General features: G+C 43.9%; 1 protein-coding gene across 1 annotated transcript in view; it reads right to left on the bottom strand.

Moving 5' to 3' along the window:
- The window catches only part of SLC9A7 (solute carrier family 9 member A7), a 56,411-nt gene extending 38,255 nt beyond the window's left edge, over positions 1–18,156 (bottom strand). The window contains exon 1 of the mRNA XM_015851188.2: positions 17,848–18,156. Within this exon, the coding sequence (XP_015706674.1) occupies positions 17,848–18,103 (256 nt within the window). The 5' untranslated portion in view covers positions 18,104–18,156. The remainder of the gene's footprint in view (positions 1–17,847) is intronic.
- Positions 18,157–19,174: the final 1,018 nt, after the last annotated feature.

Here is a 19,174-nt window from a genome sequence, read left to right as displayed (position 1 = left end):
ATTTGTTATAGAGCAATGAGGGAAAACTCAAACACTGAGATTTTTTCCCCTAGGCATATTTGGGACCAGACTGGCAGGCACCCCGACAAAAACAAACATGAACAGCCCTACGGTATCTAACAGAAAACTGCGAATTTAATCTTATTTTTTTACTGCTTTTTTTCCTCCATTTGTGTATATACACTAGAAATGGCATACCTCAAACAGGAGGCCACAAACTCCTCAGAGCCTCCCTCCCCCCAAAAAAGTAAACTGTTTGTTACCTAAAATAAAAATTAAAACTACACAATATCACCTGCCTCAGGAATTAAGAAGTTAAGCTATCCTATAAAAGAAAACAAAAAGCCCAGATACTTATATTCCCTACACACATCCCAGTATATAACACCATAAAGCTTCAGCAGCAGAAGTTATTACTGCATTATTGCAAGGAGTTGGGCTTCCATCTGAAACCCAACAGAAACTCGTTAAGTAGCAGCAATCTCCACTGACACTGTCATTTGAGGGCTTGACACAGAGAGAGGTTAGAGAGGGAAGGGGCAGGAAATACAGAATCACAGAATTACCAAGGTTGGAAAAGACCTCCAAGATCACCCATATTTTTTCTAATATCCAACCTGAACCTCCCCTGGCACAGCTTGAGGCCATTCCCATATGCATTCCTGCATGGCTTTGGTTTCCAAAGACTTCTTAATAGCTACGAAGAGAGCTGCTAACTGTAGTTAAACCAGTATTCCTGCTAAAAACAAAGAGTATATCCCAGACAGAGGCCTTTGCTCATTTGAAAAATACTTAAAAGTAGAAAGAGATGGAAGCATACAGAAGCCTTCATCTTGAAAAACACTTCTGGAAGCTTCTGATTAGAACATTGGACCAAGCAGTCTTAAGAAAAAAAAACAAAACTGGAAAGATGTATGACTAAGGTGAACAAACAAGAATCTGCATCAAAATTCAGCTGTTTGAAGGAGAGCTATCCAGCACTTTTTTTCTTTCCCTCTTTCCCCCCCTGAAAGCCCTTTTGCTCCAAGCCACATCCATCTATAAAGAAATCAACTGTTTCTCAACTGTGATTGGCTTTCCTACCTTCAGCAATAGCAGTCTACCTCTAACCAAGCTCACCCTTACAGTTCCCACTCACCACCTCCTCACTACAGACCTGAGGCCCAAGCAGTACTTGCTTTGTCTCTGCATCCCATCTCAACTTGAACCCTGGCACACCTCACTAGTGAGGAAAAGATGGTTGGGTAACATCAGGTAACATCCCCTCCTAGTCCAGAAAGTGCCAGCTGAGATTTATTAAGATCAGATTTATTTCAGCCAAAGAGCAGACAATCCCTGCTGTGTGTTGAAAAATCTAACCCACTGACATCCAGGGCATCTACCAACACTACAAGCACCTGCTGCAAGACCTCGTGTTTTCATCAATATAATCACAATACTTACGACAAACTCAGTAATAAAATTCCTGGAACTAATGTAATTTTAAAAGTATTAACTGCACAGCGTATGTATAAAAGCCTGGCAACTTCCATGTTTGCCATCAGAAACATGAACTCCCACCCTCTGCAAAAGTAAAGGACAAGGGACTCACTAGCACCCACATGTAAGATAGTATGAAAGATAACCAGGCACTGCTGCTCACCACACAAATCTGTTCTTGACCATTTTTGCATACATGACTCTATTTTAATCAACCAGCCATGTTACTTTTCTTTTAAAATTTCCATTCAAGTTTAAAGAAAATACCACATCAGCTAATTCTGTCTTCACATCACTTTCACTTCTCCAAACAGACTCTTTTCTTAGATTAAAAAATGCTTGACAGAATAGTACAACTGCCAGTCACTACAACATGCAAAACCATTTAATGCATTTTGTGTAGCCTATAGCTACACACCCCTTGATAATTTACTTTAAAGAAGTACTTACACCAAGTTTGTTTACCATATAAATTTGTATGTTAATGGCAGCACATATACACTTATTAATAGCAAGCCACAGTGGTAACAAGACCGCAGATTTGCTTCACTGGAGGTAGTTTATCTATGGCAACTCACTGTAAGCTTCTGTTTTCCCTCCACCAAATGTGGATTTGGTACAACTGTCCTGAACATCCTGACACAGGAGGCCACAGGGACAAGTCATAGAATCACCAAGGTTGGAACAGATCTCCACCAGCATCCAGTCCAACCATCCATCTGTCACTAATATTCCCACACTAAAGCATGTCCCTTGGTACAGTATCTGAACAGCTCTTGAACACCTCCAGGGATGCTAACTCAACTGTCTCCCTGGGGAGCTCATTCCAGCACTTGACCACTCTTTCTGAGAAAGAAGCGTTCTTACTATCAAGTCTCCAATCTGAATCTCCCTTGGCGCAACTTGAAGCTATTCCCTGTCGTCCTATTGCTAGTTATGCAGGAGAAGAGGCTGACCCCCACCTCACCACAACCTCTTTTCAAGGAGTTGTAGAGCACAATAAGGTCTCCCCTGAGCTTCCTCTTCTCCAGACTGAACAATCCCAGCTCCCTCAGCTGCTCCCCATAAGACTTGTGCTCCAGACCACTCACAGCTTTGTTGCCCTTCTCTGAACACTCTCCAGGGCCTCCAATTTCTTTTTTACAGTGAGGGGGCCCAAAACTGAATGCAGTACTCGAGGTACATACACCACAGCTAAGTACAGACATCATTTTCCTGCTCCTGCTGGCAGCACTATTTGTCATACAAGCCAAGATACCACTGGCTTTCTTGGCCACCTGGGCACACTGCTTGATCATGTTTAGCCATGACCAACCAACACCTCCAGGTCCTTCCACACAGTTTTCCAGACACTCTGCCTCAAGCCAGAAGTGTTCCCTGGGGTTGTTATGGCCAAAGTGCATGACCCAGCACTTGGTCTGGTTGAACTTCATTCCACTAGCCTCAGCTCAGCTAATGAGCCAGTCCAGATCCCTTTGTATGGCCTCATTACCCCCTGCCATATTGACATTTTCTCCAAACTTGGTGACATCTACAAACTTACTGAGCATGCACTCAGGCCCCTCATCCAGGTAAAATGAATGGCTCTTGCCCAGAGCCAGTAGAAAAGAGTCCTCTCATATCTTCCCAAGAGCTCAAGCTTACCAGCTAATGAAAGAAAACAGTCAAACCCTTGACTTGACTGTTCCTCCCATTCCTACTCCAAACCTTAAATCAGAAGGTAAATTTCTGCCTTATCTGTGCTCTTGGAGCTTCCCAACCTACAAGTGATGGAGCATTTTCAGCCAAACAGGTTACTTCCTACCTCCTAGAAGTATGTGCTGTGTTTTAACATGGCACAGAGTAGAGTTGTACTCCATAGGCTGACCTTCGATTCCCTTTGTACAATTCACACTTGAAAAAAAGCTGTAAGCACCACAAATGTAAGTTCATATTCTACTGACACTGAAGTCTCTGATGTACTAAAAAGACTTCTTATTTAATGATTTGCCTTTTAAAAGCCATTAACAGTTTCTAAGAGCTCCCAGATACTCATCTTTCAGGTTGTTCATCAAGATGGGTGGGGAAAAATAGCCGTAGTTAACTGCAAACAAAATAAATCACCACACTGAAATGTAAGCACCGACTTCACTGTCAAACCAAAGTTCAAGGCCAAGTTAAATTCCAGGGATATACCAGGGAAAAAATAAGATGATCTTGCAAACCATTTGCAGCTTCCATGCATAACTATAACAAATGGAAAATGAAATAATCAAAGCTTAACTCAAACCTCCAGAAAAGCCTTTCAATATCATTAATATGTCCCAGCAGACAATCAGCAATTCTGAAAACTGTCTCCTGTGTATCCAAAGAGAAAAAAAAGTACTAAAATCATTTCAGGTTTGGAAGTGGAAGTGATCTGATTTTCATAGAATAGAATTACCCAGGTTGGAAAAGACCTTGAAGATCATCAGGTCCAACCTCAGCCTAACCAGTACCCTAACTCTAAAAATGCTACACTAAATCATATCCCTGAGTACCACATCCAAACAGCTCTTAAACACAACCAGGGATGGCGATTCAACCACCTCCCTGGGGAGCCTATTCCAGTACCTAACTACCCTTTCTGTAAAGACGTGCTTCCTAATATCCAACCTAAAATTTTCACAAATGTTGCCTAAACCAGTTTATTCTAACTCCATATTTCACTGGGACTCCCAACAGATCTGAGCAGGAAAAAAAGAAAAGTTAGTCTTCACAGAGTAGTCTCAGCTGCTCCTTTCCAAAGCATCAGTAGACCCTTTATCTATATGTCTGTTGTCACTTCACTGATAGATGTGGCTTGCATCTCGTATGCATCTTCCATACATTCAGGGACCAGATTACTATAAAAATCCAAGTCCTAGGGAGCCATTCAGCATCAAGTAGACAACTTCATCCCTGAAATTCTTGTGTATCAGGCTTATTAGGCATTATGGCCTGACAAATTACAGTGATGCCAACAAGGTTTAAGACCTTGAAATCCAATGCTGACGGCCTGAGTGATCTGGTCTGTAAGATATCCTTACCTTATGCAGTTGCTGATTTTGTGAAAGGCACACTTGTATGAAAGTGTAACTCTGGAGCAGAACATATTTATGTTGGAAAAATGATGATCCACACTTCCAGTTTCTAATTAGTCATTTCATAAAGGCAACTTCTGTCAAACAAAATCTGCACTAGTGATTTTGCTAGGCTTAGCTAATACCCCTGTTAATGCCTAGGATTTAAGCTAAGTATCCTGTAAAAACTTTGTGTTGCAATTGTTAAGAGATTGCTTATACTAGAAAAACTCTGAGCCAGCTTACCTGCCTCTCCAAAGAGGCCCATACCACAGTTCTGCCATTGGTTAAAAGTGGGAAGATTAACAACAGCTATGTACACCTACTTAGGCTGCCACATTTACCCTGATCAAAACTTCAGCACAGAAGCTCATGGGACACCTCATAGATCATGGAGCAGAGAGGGCACAATTATAGCTCAAAGAGGGAGAAAAAAGACTGGACTACGATGAACTACCAGAGCTGAGACAAGAACAGTCACCAACAGCAATGTGCAAAGAAGCTGCAACTAGAACTGCTTGGAGCAGCACTCCTTTACTTCTGCCTTCCCTCCTTGGTAACAGTCATTATTGTATCTTAACTCCAACACAACACTTTTCTGTAGGGCACTTAGAGCTTCCCACTCTTACTATACAGTGCAGCAATCTTCATTTCAGTTTGCTTTGGAAAACCTCCTCTTCTCCCAAAAAAAGAACAGAATATTGCACTGAGTCATACACCATAAAAATGATGTCCAGCCTCAATCCAACATACATCTGCTGGGATTTACTCTAAGATCAAATGAGTTATAAATCAGAGGAGGCTGCTGCACACTAAACCCACATTCCATTTGGTAACATTTGGAAAAGATACCACCAAAGAGAGTCTTTTCCAGTAGTCTTACAGTAAAATCAAAAAGGAACATAAAAGAGAAGTTATCCGATGTGAATACAGCAATGTAAATCAAGCCCAACAGAAAACAGCTTCGCAACTGATGTCTACAGAAGCACGGATATTCAATTAGCAACTTTTATCAGCAATAATAATAGATGGTGAGATGTCAGGAAGGGCAGTCACATAAACTCCTGCCAAATCAGGGAACACGCATGTATTCACAGAGATCTGCAGAAAAGTACATTGCTATGCAAGGTGTTATGTTTTGTCTGGGCATTTCCTAAGTCATCTAGCAATGATAGAACTGAAAGCCCTAGTCACAATACAAGTTTACTCTGATGTGCAGTCAGTGTCTGGCACAATAGTTAACAATACTTTACAAAATACTTTGTAACTCATTCTAATTCTTTACTTTAAGTGATGTTCTAGACTCCTAATGTTTGAAGTACTGGTAGTAGCTAAACCAGATTGCTATATAAAGAGCAAGCTGTTAACATGCAATTCTATTTAGTTGGTCTGATACAGGAGCAACTGTGAAGTCAACACGTGCTACACAACAGTATAGCAGCTTCCCCATGACCAGTTACTCCTCATCACCACAGTATCTAGAAGAGAATAATAGCAATGGGGATAGGACCACTGAAATGCTTTATCAAGAACACCATTTACTGTCAGCCACCATGTCAGAATCAGCAAAGTGAATACCCAAAGCATGGAACTCTTGGTCCACAGTACTAATCCTACCTGGGAACAGGGGAAATGTTTCAGACCCCAGAATCAATTCAAGTACTAATTAAGATGATAAGGTTTTCCTTCTCCACTGTTCCTGGGGTAACAAAAATGCAGCATCCCACTCAAAACTGCAAGTAGCTTTTTGGTAAGATCTGTCCGATAAGACAAGCACAGCCAACAATGGAAAGTAGAACTAAAATCTGAAGTTCCAAGCTTTTACTGAGAAATAAACAAATCACACATGAGCGAAGGATACACCAGTACATCAAATGCTGTCTTAGAATATATTCCCTCTGAGTACTCTTTTATGCTTTTAATAAAACCAGTATGTTCCCCAAAGCTAACGTTTTTGCCAGCCCAAATACATCACAATATACTGCCAGCTGAACAAGTGTCTGGGACAATCCAGCCATTCACGGCTACCAGAGTTCATCATTCCACTTGTTCTTCATCCTTCACAGATGCAGTAAGCCTTATGAATGCAGGCTTTCTTTAAATTGGAAGGAACAGCAGCGGGGCTACAATATAAACCCATCCAAAGAAAATCCAGGCTTTTCAAAGCATCTATTGAAGATCTGCTGATCTGCACAAAGGTACGTGCTCTGAAAAAACAGGAAAATAGAGGAACTTAAGTAAAAAAGGGTTTACAAAGCACTAGAACATCCAGATGCTGAACTTTAAAAGCTGCAAAATGCTTCTGTATAAATTTGGTTGCTTTGCACCCTTGCTCCCAGTTACACTATAATGATGACCTTTCCTCACCCATTTTTACCTGGGGATCAATAGCTCACAGAAGGAGGGAATGACAGAAATAGAACTAGGTTACTGGTATGCCAAAGTGCTCTTACACTTTTACTGTGGAACATTCTGCTGCTTCTACGCAGACAGTAAGTTCATGTCAGGTCCTGACACTGATACGTTCTGAAACCATAACAATTAAAGTAGCTCTTAAGTTACTGCTGTGATGTCTATTCATGCCAAAGAATTCAAGAGAACTTCCACATCAAGGAGCCTTCCCTCAGCAGCAGGCAAAGCAGCTGCTACAGTACTTTTGCTGTAACACAATGTGAATAGAATACCATCTCCCAAATTCTAAAAATAGATTATACAATAAACCGGTGGATATATATTCACTGGAGTTCTTAATTTCAAAGCTTTTAATAAGGCTGTATCAGTTTAAGCATGGAAACTTGTTATGAAATACGAACTGGTTAAGCAACAATAAATGGAAGATCAAATTAGGGAGCTGCTCCTTACAGGAAGTTGTTATATATAAGACAACAAATGTGAAGGATCAGTTTTCGGATCAGAGCTATTTATCACACTAAAGCAACTGGACTATTTGGACTACTGCTACATTATTTATGTCAGAAGAAAATATTTCAGAAGCAATAGCAGAACACTGAGGAAAGCTGGACTCTACAGGATTGTTGTAACAGCAAAATAGAAAAGATGCGCCTAGTTATTAATACCGAATGCTGACAGATGGAACTGCAAGATCATTGGAAAAGCATTTACCAGATCACAGTAAGCCCAGTTCTATACCACAAATGTAGTAACTATAAACTTTGAAGGTAAGCAATAAGGAATAGACCTGTGGTGGACAGCTGCTACCAAGAATCAGTCATGTCTTCCCAACCCTTTGCAGCAGGCCCCAAACACAACTCCTGGGAGCATCACTGAACGTCTCTCTGCCCACTCAGGGATTCCTAAGAAATTCAGACTTGTCAACCAGATGCTCTTTCAAGTTCCTTAAGCAAATACTACGCAATGGGTAAAATGCCTACAGTAAGAACTGTGAATTTTAGGAGTATAAATAATGATTACTTAAGATGCATCAAACTGAAATAAATACGTGATCAATGGCAATGTAGGATTTACAGACCTCTTAAATTTTCTGTAACACACAGCCTCAGTTTATTATGTTGCAAAATAATAGGAAGAAGGCACTTCTTAAGTTTCTTTGGTCAATGTTTTAGGAAAAAAAAGTATATATACTTTTATACATATATATGTGTGCATATACATATACATATATATATATACATATATATATATATACACACACATATATATATATACATATATGACTATCTATATATGCTGTCTGAATGTTTAAAAGCGTATTTATCAGACTAAATCAAGCACAAAGAAAACGCTGTCACTGATTTAGCAAAGCATCAGGAAACAGTTTCTGTGTTCAGACACACAGTGTTACCCAAGAACAGGCTGATCTGGAAAGAGAGTCATTCAGCTCTGCAGCATGTATGTAGTACGTGGGAGCACACGTGGGTCAGGAATGTGACCAGTTCAAGGATCTCAGCATCAGGAAAACACAATGCAGTCGCTGCAGGACTTGGATTCTGGCACTTTGCCATTGCTGCAAAAGCAGACAGTTCTTGTTCTTAAGTACTGCCTTTTTTCTGCAATTAGGGATTCTGAAGATCTCAGTAGAACAGATCCTCAAAAACCCTACTTTTTCCAGTTCCTTATAATCCAACACTACAAATCCAGCTGATTTCCTCACTTGCTGTTCCAAAAGAATTCAATAGCATAACCTTGGTAAGAAGTAGTAAGTGTGTTGGTGGCTCTGCCCATGGCTGGGGGGTTAGAGCTTTATGATCCTTGAGGTCCCTTCCAACACAGACCACTCTGTGATTCTGTGTAAGTTTTCTTCTTACAGATGAAGAGTTTATACTTTGCCTGCAAGCCAAACTTGAAGCCTTCCACGAGTTGAAGGACTAAAAAGCTGGTCTTGCTTTTGATACAGCCCATTTAGCAGGTTACACTAAAATATATTCAACTATTATTGTAATTAAGCATTCCTAGATACAATGGTATCTTTCATTTCACAAAAGCATTGATACTTCCGATATAAATGAAAAAAAAAATCTATAACAATACCCACGGAACCAGGAGGGCAGCTGAGAACAGAGGAACAAAACAAGAGAGGGTCTAGGAAAAAGACCCTTAGGTCTTAGGACCTAAGGTTCTAAGACCCTTAGAAAAGACCCTTAGGTTACTTAGGAATAAGTAACTTCTAAGGTTACTACTTCTAAGGTTCTAAGACACTTAAAAAGACCCTTAGGTTACTTAGGATTAACACTGCAGCAAAAGATAAGTCTGAACACAGTTCTCCCACACCTGGATAACACTGAAAAAAAATCAGTGTTGCAATGAAAGCCTGAGCTGTTGCTGTTAAGTAGGAATAAATGCATAAATATAGTTGCCAAGGAAGAACGTACAAAGCTTAAATAGTTTGCAGGAGAAAGCAAGCACAGATCACATCAGCAGCACTCAAGGAACCGGCATGTGTGACAGACAAGATGGTGGCAGCAGAGGGGTAGGAAAATGTTATTTCAGCCTCTTTGTTCTTAAGCCAATTGCATGGTCACAAGAAGCAGGGAAAATAGCAAAGGTTTTTTGTTTGGACAGAAAAATTAGGCTTGGTATACAAACAGGAGCCAAAATTGTCAGCATTAAGATATGCTGTTGGCTACATCTTGGGTAAAAAACTGGACTCCCCAGTTTTTCCCAGAGCTGTGGCTGTTATAACCTAACGCTGAAAGTCTGGTAGCAGAGAAACAGTGACTCTGGCCAGTGATGGCAACAAACCAAACACTTAAGATGGTTAATTTCCTCTGCGGTTGTTACTGCTTGTTTAATAAAAAGAATACAGCTGTAAGATGAAACAGTAGCTAAAAGATCATGGCCCTGAAGCAGAGCTTTAGCTTCATCAGGAAAGTGTTAATAAACAAAATACATTGTATTTGCACCTCCTGCCTTGACTTTACAGTCTTTGGCACAGGGCCTCTGCCATATGTATCCTACAGTATCTAATGCAAAGTTTCCTCTAACCCTAATTAAGGTTGACAAAACACAGGTGTCTGACATGGAAAGCACTTGACACAATGAAAGCCTTAATTATTTGTTTGAAGTGGGGAGAAGAAGAAATAACTGTTGTATGATTTAAATTTTGGAGGAGATCTCAAAACCATCAGTGTCTGAAATCGGAAATGTTGAAATAAATACACTCAAGTACTTGCCAGCAAGAGAAATAAACTCTTTTTTATGATTCTTTAAAGAGGGAAGGGAAGGGAAGGGAAGGGAAGGGAAGGGAAGGGAAGGAAGGGAAGGGAAGGGAAGGAAGGGAAGGGAAGGAGGAAGGAAGGGAAGGGAAGGAAGGGAAGGGAAGGAAGGGAAGGGAAGGGAAGGGAAGGGAAGGCGAAGGGAAGGGAAGGGAAAATGTGTTGTCACACATCTCATGAAACTGACTGTTTCATGCAGGCAAATGTAAAAATTGAGTTTGCAGTAATCCTATTTAGTTACTGCAGTTAAACAAGCAGATCTTCCACAGGAAACCACTCACTAGATTACTTCAGTCTTGTGCTAAAGAAAAGATCAGTCAAGGTCCATAAAGCCCTGTAAAAGATGATCAGGAAGCTGGTCACCCATGGGATTTTTGGAAGCCCAAGAAACTTCTATGTGTTTTAAAGTGACTCCTTGTCAGACAGACAGATTTGGAAGCAGCAAACTCCCTGACAACTTACTAAGCCAGAACGTCAGAGAAAAAATTAAGCTGGTACAAAAACAGAATCTTCCCATTCAAGCTCCCAAAATCTGAAGAATGTGTCTGGGATGGAGGACAAACATGTTGCTCTAACTCACGCAAATGTGGTTTAAGAGGTTTAAAGGTTAAAAGCTTCTAGAGATAAAAATCAGCTTCATAATCTGTTTGCCAAGAAATGAAGAACAGTAATGTTCAGGCTAAGATTGCACTGATACTCAGTTACTCAATTGAAAGCCTACTCTAGGGCACAGGATAACTCACTTCCACTATCATGCGTCCAAATCACTTACCTCCTTCCAAAAACCTACTCTTGTTAAATAGCACCCAGTGGGAATATGCTACCTGCAAGACACCAGGACTGCAGAAGGATATAACAAAAATGTTAATACTGTGCTACACTCATGACTGTAACAGAGTATAAAGCTTGAAGGCAAGCTAAACAAGTGCAAGTGCCTGCTTCATGTCTGAGCCAAGAAAGGGTATTACTGCTAACCTTATCAGAATTGTTTGTGGAAGGCCTCACACACTTACTGTCCTCTGCTCTAAATACACGAACATCAAGCAATGATGGAGAAAAGACAGGATACCGTTCCCACAACACAGAACCATTTGTTCCAGTTTTCCTCCTCCTTGCTTATTTTTCTATTTCCCAGAACTGCAGAACTCCAATGCAGCCAGGGATACCAACTTCAGGCATCATTTCACAACAAATGCTCCTTCCATCCCATGTGGCACATCCCTCTGGACCAGTCCAGGAGCTCTCTACATTTAGCAGCTCAAAATCCATTAAGCCCAACTTCTGAAGACTGTTGAATACTAATTCTGGAAGTATTCAGCTCTACAGCAGAAGACATGTAGGTTCTGAAGTTCAAGCAAGCATGTTCTCCTGTCACAGAGTAAGGCAAATGCTGGGGCTCAGCACCATTAGTTTGCTCACTGAGGGGACAAATTAAGGAATATAGTCAGGTTATCTCATGGATAAATGTAAGGGAACTACTCCAAGAAGAAATAATAGGACACAGTCAGTAAGCACATGACAAATGGCAAAGCCAGTAGGTGGGAGATACACCGGGTCAGGGACAATCTTATTTCATGTTTTTCTCACGCCTGCAGAGGTATCAAGAGGAATTCAGAGCTTAAGCTCAGCTTTTGAAACTAAATATGAAATGCTACAGCCAGGAAGAAAGCACAGACATCACATGCCTCCCTCTGCTAAGAGCACAGTTCACCTTTCTCTGCTCTGCTCTAATTGAGGGGGAGTCTTTGACCATCTCTACTCCAATAAAACCCAGCTCCTTCCTCACAGCTTTTAGGGGCCTTTTGGCATTTCTAAGTGAAGTGAATTGTCTGATATCAGGGCATGAACGAAAAAGCAATTTTATATCATTTCTCTTTTATTCGTTCACACTCAGTTAATTGCAGGCTGAAGTGTTTTTTAATAGGGGGCGAAAAAAAAAAAAAGCAGTACATTTGAACTAAATTACCCATCTTCAGCAGAGACAGAAGAGATCTGATCTGCTGAGAACAACTGTGCATTTTCACAGCACTGCTAAAGACTGTTCAAGATAAATACCCTTCTAAAAAATAATTGCTTGTATCACATTCCTTTCAACAGACACCACTTAGTTTAAAGCAGGAGAAAGGCTGTATTCAGTTATAAGTGGGGATAGAACATTAATCCCGAATCACAAATCAGGACTCACTAAAACACTTAAATGGGTATATATATATGTGTATATATATATATCCAAGCCACTATTTCTGTCTGTCAAAGTGGACGTTAACAGCCTTGAGAGAAATACTGAGGTTTTCTCCTGAACGCATAGAAACAGCTCAGTGCAGGACTTACAGCAGTCAGCAAGGAAAGAACACCCATGGTACACAGCAAGCTGTAAAGGGCCAGAGAATAACTGCATCATCTGCAGGAAGAATGAATTGTCCCTTAACACATCATAGCTCTGAGTCTCACCTATTTATTATTTTGGTTGGCTGACTTGCAGCTCCTGCTTCCAGATTTCTGTTTTCTAATGAGGGAGAGCAGATGGACAGACTCAAACAAGGAATTGGTTGTTAAGAGAGAGGGGGTGAGGAATGGAAATATCACCTTAATAGAGCAAGAGAAAGGCTTCACCCAACTCTAAGATGTTGTTACTCCATAGAGTAGGTTTGGAAAGGGAGCAGCTTTGCTAAGAGCAGGAGCAGGACCCTGTAGTTCCTGTCCATGACAGTGAGCCCAAGTCGTACAGTCATGTAGAAAAGAGTTTCATAGGTTGCACTGCAGCACCTAAGCACTGCCCAGGACTGGCTGTACAGATGAACCAGAGGCACTTCTGAAAGCACCCCGCTGTGCATCTAATTGCTGCTTGTGAAGGTGACTTGGTTATTACGATGCTTTGGTGTTCCTTTAGCACATAGTGAGAAAGTAATATAAAAGACACTGCAATAGAGGCCACTGCTAAAAATCACTTCAGTCCAGTACATTCATTTTTTCAATTAAATATCAGAAAGAACCACGTCCAGATTGTTTGTTCTACTTTGCCTCAGGTTTATGTTAACTTTATATTGGCAAATCCAGCAGTGAGATTATGCACCACTCACATGGGCAAGAAAATGCTTTCTCTTACCCTTCCATTGTTACCCATAAAGGAAAGTCCCAGCTCACCAAAGCAAAATGAAACAACTGAAAACCCAGACCTGTTCGGTTGCATTCATCTCCCAGAAGCATGGAGCTCAATTCCTAAGTAAGGCGGCACTGAAAGAATGATAACATCAGCACCCAAGAAGCATCTTTGGGCAGCCTGTAGGACTTGACAGCTTTTATACAATCAATCATTTTCCCCTTTTCAGTCTTCTCATCTGTAACAAGGGCTGAGGCTACTGGAAGAGTTCAACATTTAAAGATCACAGAATCACAGAATGACCCGGGTTGGAAGGGACCTCAAGGATCATGTAGTTCCAACTCCCCTGCCTGGCAGGGCCACCAAACATACACCTTTACTAGATCAGGTTGCCCAGGGCCCCGTCCAACCTGGCCTTGAACACCTCCAAGGACGGGGCATCCACAACCTCCCTGGGCAGCCTGTTCCAGGACCTAACCACTCTCCTAGTGAAGAACTTCCCCCTAACATCCAACCTGAATCTTCCCTCTTTTAACTTAAAACCATTTCCCCGTGTCCTGCTATTGTCAGCCCTTTCGAAGAGTTTACTCCCCTCCTGGGTGTATGTTCCCTTCAGGTACTGAAAGGCTGCAATGAGGTCACCCCGCAACCTTCTCTTCTCTAGGCTGAACAAACCCAACTCCCTCAGCCTGTCCTGAACTCAGACGTAGTGTTATTTTAGGGAGATTCCTCAGAGGATCTGTTTACAGTTCTATTTCTATTGCAGGAAAGAATAGAAGAATACTACTGTCTGATAACAAACCTATGCACCAGACATCAGGTTACCTGTCTCCAGCTCAGCACACCATTATCAACAGAGCCATGCACTGTGCAGACACATGAGTGCAAGGCAAGAACATGTATGAGCTCTGCAGGATTTGTTTCTCTCTTGCAGCAACAGCCCGGTGTTGTAGAGCAGTACTAGCTTCAGAAACCAGTTACACTATCAGCAAGGATTGGTAAGGATTTCTTATACAGAGGAAATACAAAGCTTTCATTTCTCTCTTCTTGTCTCATACCGGTGATCGGAAGGGTAGACTGGTGCTGATTTGATAGAACATCCTGAGCAGTCAACAAATAGAGCAAAACTCACTTGGAATGTCTGTATCAACTAATTTAAAAGAACATGCAGCTTGCCAAAGAAAGGATAGTGTTCTTGAAGTCGAGTGCTTGGAATTATGCTCCCAAATCTAATATTAGAATGCCTACATAAAAGTGGCTTATTAAATGCCAACAAAGCCATTATTTTGATGTTCATAGAGATGCATTAGGTCACCTCCAGCATATCTGCAGCTTAGAACTGGAACAGCAAGCGCTGCAGTGCAATGCGATAAGAACAGGCCTTTCTGTATTTGCTCTTTGGATAAGAGAATCTAGTCTAATACTGAGTATTTCAGATTAAATCTAGTTTGTTTTTCCCCCCCAAACATCTCTAATTTCTCATTTGCAAAAGGCAGCTGACATTTCATGACATTTAATATTGTTTTTCTTCAAACAAAAGTCCAGTTTTGCTTTCATTTTCAGATGTAGAGTACGGTTTTCATTAGAAGTGTAACAAGTGACCTTGCCACCTCAGCTTACCTGCATGCTACAAAGCCAGGCATTGATAGAGTTGCTCTGGCAGCATGTGACCTTGGAAAGTAGCAGGGCTGAGAGGCACACAATAGAAGGAGAAGAAGTGAGAACCAGGGCAGGCAGTCAGCCCACAGCGCTGCAAGGTGCAGCCCACACACAGCTCAACAGCAGCTCTACAGTCCAGCAGGATCAACACCTGTGCTATGCGTGGGCTGCCAGTTGCCTAAGTTGTCACTTACAAAAAGGGACAAGGTAGTTGCTTGATGGCTGTGATACAGCTGAACATATCCGCATACCCAGAGAGCCGCTGTCCCCAGAGCAGGACACCAGAAGCCACCACCATTTGCCCTCACTGAGCTCTTTCCAGTGCTCTCAGGGTATATAGCTCACACCTCGCAGTTCCCCAACACTCCTCACAGAGCAAGGCAAGCCCCCAACACAGCAGCCTCACACAGCTCAGGGAGAGCACAGACCAGGATGCTTTACCCTTGGAACTCACAGCAGTGTAAAGTGATCATCACAGCCACTGTCATGAGTTGGCATGTATGTGTCAACAAAGCCTGAAGTCCTTAATTGCTCTATAATTACTTGCATTAGTATTATGGTTGGTCAGGCAGCCACAGAAGAGCGACATTCCTGTTAAAGCTTGAAAACCAGAATTCAGTTGTATTTAGCACTTTATAAGCCAAACACATCTTCTGGAATAACCTGTGCATAAGCAAAGTGCAATGACTTGGTGTGTAATCAATTAAAGTCTGTGCTGAACCTGAACCTGCAGTTTTGGTTAAGACCCCTTCAACTTCCATTTACACAGCTGTGAGGTCTGGCATGAGCAGCCAAGCTCTGGGACTTCCACACTGCCTGATCAAAAATAAGATGTTAAGTCATACGCCACATAAAAAGGCAGCCCTGTAAGTCATTAAGCATCCATGTAAACTTCAGGTTGTTTTATATCTCAACAGGCATTTCCAGAGGAAGACATTTAGCAAGTCAGCATAACACAACCAGACAAGCAGTGTCTGTTGAAGAGGCAGTGACAACACACAGCAACAAGAAGCACGGAAAGACTGTGTTATGATCTTCATGGCCTTAAGAAGCAAAGCAACTCGCCTTACAAATCTGCATAACACATCAAGCCTGGCCACAGCAGCAGCATTGGCTGCATCAAGGACTGGGTCATGGACCACTACACTGAGACTATCAGTTACAGCCTCCTGCTCCACCGACAACACAAAGCATGCTGCTCCAAGGCTGGAAGAAACATGAACTTTAGCAGCACCAGCATCATCATCAGGGTCGCAGTTCCTCTTAGCCGAGTAAAACACATACTTTCTTTAACAGACGTGTGACCAAATCAAAGAAATATCAAAGTGGAACAGGATGTGCTGGTAGCGGGGTTCCCAGAAGAGATAAGTCAGAAACGTTGGTGAGAGGTCTTGGCTGGAGGCAGCTGCTCCTCTCACCGTCTCAATCCAGCACCGCGCCACCCAGCTCCCACTGAGCTCAGGGAGGGATCTCTGATAGCAAGAAGCTAGAAGGGAGTACAGAATTTCAGCATTAAGACATCAAACTGGGAATCCAGAAGCAATTTCATGGCTCAGGAAGTGGAAGTTATAGCAAACTCATTTGGGTCTAATGAGAGGCAGGAATTTTTCCACTTGAACAATTCTTCCCTCACAGCCCACCCAACCAACAGGGCAACCCGGGCATCTGGGTACTACAGACCATCAGCTCTCCAGGCACACAGGATTTCTGCCATGAAGCACGACACCCAGATCACCGACATGGCCTTACAGCAGCTCCTGAAGGTGACAACACCAAGGTGATACCTAAATAACATCTTCAATACAGCCTCACTGTCACTTCCAATCAGCATTTGCACAGTTAATCTACCACCTCCCAAGCACCGTTTAGCTCCTAAGGATTATTATTGCCGGTGCATTATTTACTCATATCTCCCATCTTTAATTTGTCAGTTTCCAGCAACAAGCATACGTGAAACGCACGGCAATGCACCAAAGGTACCAGTGAGGAAGAGCAAATTGGGATGGCTTAAAGAGAGGCATCAGCAGAGGAAAATTCCACTGCTTTGCAAGCAATCACAGAGATCACATCAGTACCCATCAGGGAGGAAAAGCAGTGGTACCTATCGAGGAGGAAACAGCTCCTTCCCTACCCTTTGAGTGTGGGATCTCTCAGCTGTGGTTACCCCGAGCACGCTCACCCCAGGCAGCACTGGGGAGGTGTTTCACACGGTTCCAGCAATAAAGGATTTAGCTAATGAACGAGAAGAAGGGCCTGTGGCACCGAGGCGGTAACCAATCGCGGGCGGACAAATCATTTTTTAAATGGATGGCTGCTCCTCGCCGGCTCCGCTGCTCTCCGTGCATCAAACCACGCACCAAATCCAATTGCATAAGTTGGCAGCACCTCGCTGTCATTGACAGGGGCAGCGCAGCGCCCGGCCGCTGTGCAAAGACGGCTCCAGGGATGGAAGGAGCGTCTGCGGCCGCCAGCTCAGACACTTCCCCGAGGGCTGGGCGGGATGCAGGCACCACAGCGCCCAGGGGCTCAGGATGACAGGAGGGCGCCGCGATGGATCAGCAGCCATCGATGACCGGCACGGCCCGGGGCTTCCAGCTGCCCCCAGCCCGTCCCAGCGGGTGCGGAACGGCACGGCCTGCCAGCTGCAGGAGCGGTAAGGACGATGACAGGTCACGGCTCTGCGTGTGGCGCCGGCCCTCCCGCCCCGCACGAACCGGAGGCTGCATCTCCCCTCGTCTCCGTGACAAGAGGCACCGGGCACCCCCAGCCCCGCGGTGCCCCCCGCGGGCGCCGCACCCGCCCGGGGCCCGGCCGCGGAGCCAGGCCCGCCGCTCACCGTAGATCATGGCGAGCCCCGTCTCGTGGAGGAAGCGGACGCGGCGGTGCTTGAAGAGCCAGATGGTGAGGATGGTGAGGGTGAGCAGCAGGATGAAGGTGAGGAGGCTCACGCTGTCCTGCCGGTGGCTCTCCTCCGCCTCCTGCTCGGTGGCGAGCTCCTCCATGGCGCTGCTGCTACCACCGCCGCCACCGCCGCTCCGTTCAGCCGCCAGCAGCCCGCCGGCTCCCAGCAGGACGAGCAGCGGCAGCGCCATGGCCGCGGCTCCCGCCCGCGGGCGCTGCCCTCTGCCCGGCCGCCGGCGGGGAGCAGCGGGGGCGGCCCCGAAGAGCGGGATCCCGCCCACCGCCCTCCCGGGCCCTTAAAGGCGCCGGCCCGAGCAGCGCCGCCTCCTGGTTGCGGCCGCCCGTGGGGTGCCGAGAGTGGGCTACGCGGTTGGGGGCGGCCGAACGCTGAGATCCGTGTGGGAGTGGGCACCGCATCTCCCACTCCACCCAGGGTTTGGCGCTGCCGGGCTGAGCCTGAGGTAGGCCGGAGCTGTGCTCTGCGGCACCTGCAACGGGATGGAGGTTGCCGTCCCCACGCGGCACCGTCCCCGCTTCCCAAAGTTCTGACAGAAGAGGGAACGTTCGGCTGATCCTGCCAAAATAGGAACTTTCTCCTTTAGTTTCCTTTGAGTTAGGGCTGTCCTCTGCCTAAATGTTACTGCACCCCCCTCTCCTTTTAATACTCACTGGGGTGCTCCACTGGGTGCTCTGGGGAGCTATCACTCCTCTTGCTTGAGGAGCTGGCATCGCCTCTTATTGCACACTCAGTTTTGTTTAGAAGGGCCTTTTTTAGAACCCTTTCAAGGTGACAGCTATGCAAATCCACATTTTTATTTTAAACGTGTTATTTATACAAACTCTTCCGCCTTCAAAACCCAGTGCAGTTGCATACAATTATCTATATCTCGACAGCACAACAGTGAAAGTTTATATCAGTGGTGTCCTCGTTTGTAAGCCTCTTAGAGATGAAAAGCATTAATTTGCCCCGAAGACCCAGCTCTTAAACCTACAAACTATTGAGGATTACTGCCTCCAGGCTGCGTTATGTTTAATTGCACATTTAAAATGAACGTTGCTGCTACAATGGGAGCATTACACCTCTGAAGTCTTCAGGGTGTGACAGCCTACAGTATCACAGCAGCCTACAGGTGTGTAGTACAGAGCTAAACAAGTGCAAAGCTGATAAAATTGTAAAATAAAAAGCTGAATGGCGGTAATAGACTCTCTTCTCCTTCGCTCTTTATCATGTGCTGCCTCGCGCTGAGTGATGTCTGTCCCTC

Source organism: Coturnix japonica, chromosome 1, assembly GCF_001577835.2.
Source record: "Coturnix japonica isolate 7356 chromosome 1, Coturnix japonica 2.1, whole genome shotgun sequence".
Classification (NCBI taxonomy): Eukaryota; Metazoa; Chordata; class Aves; order Galliformes; family Phasianidae; genus Coturnix; species Coturnix japonica.
This window is presented reverse-complemented; position numbering and strand designations above follow the sequence as displayed.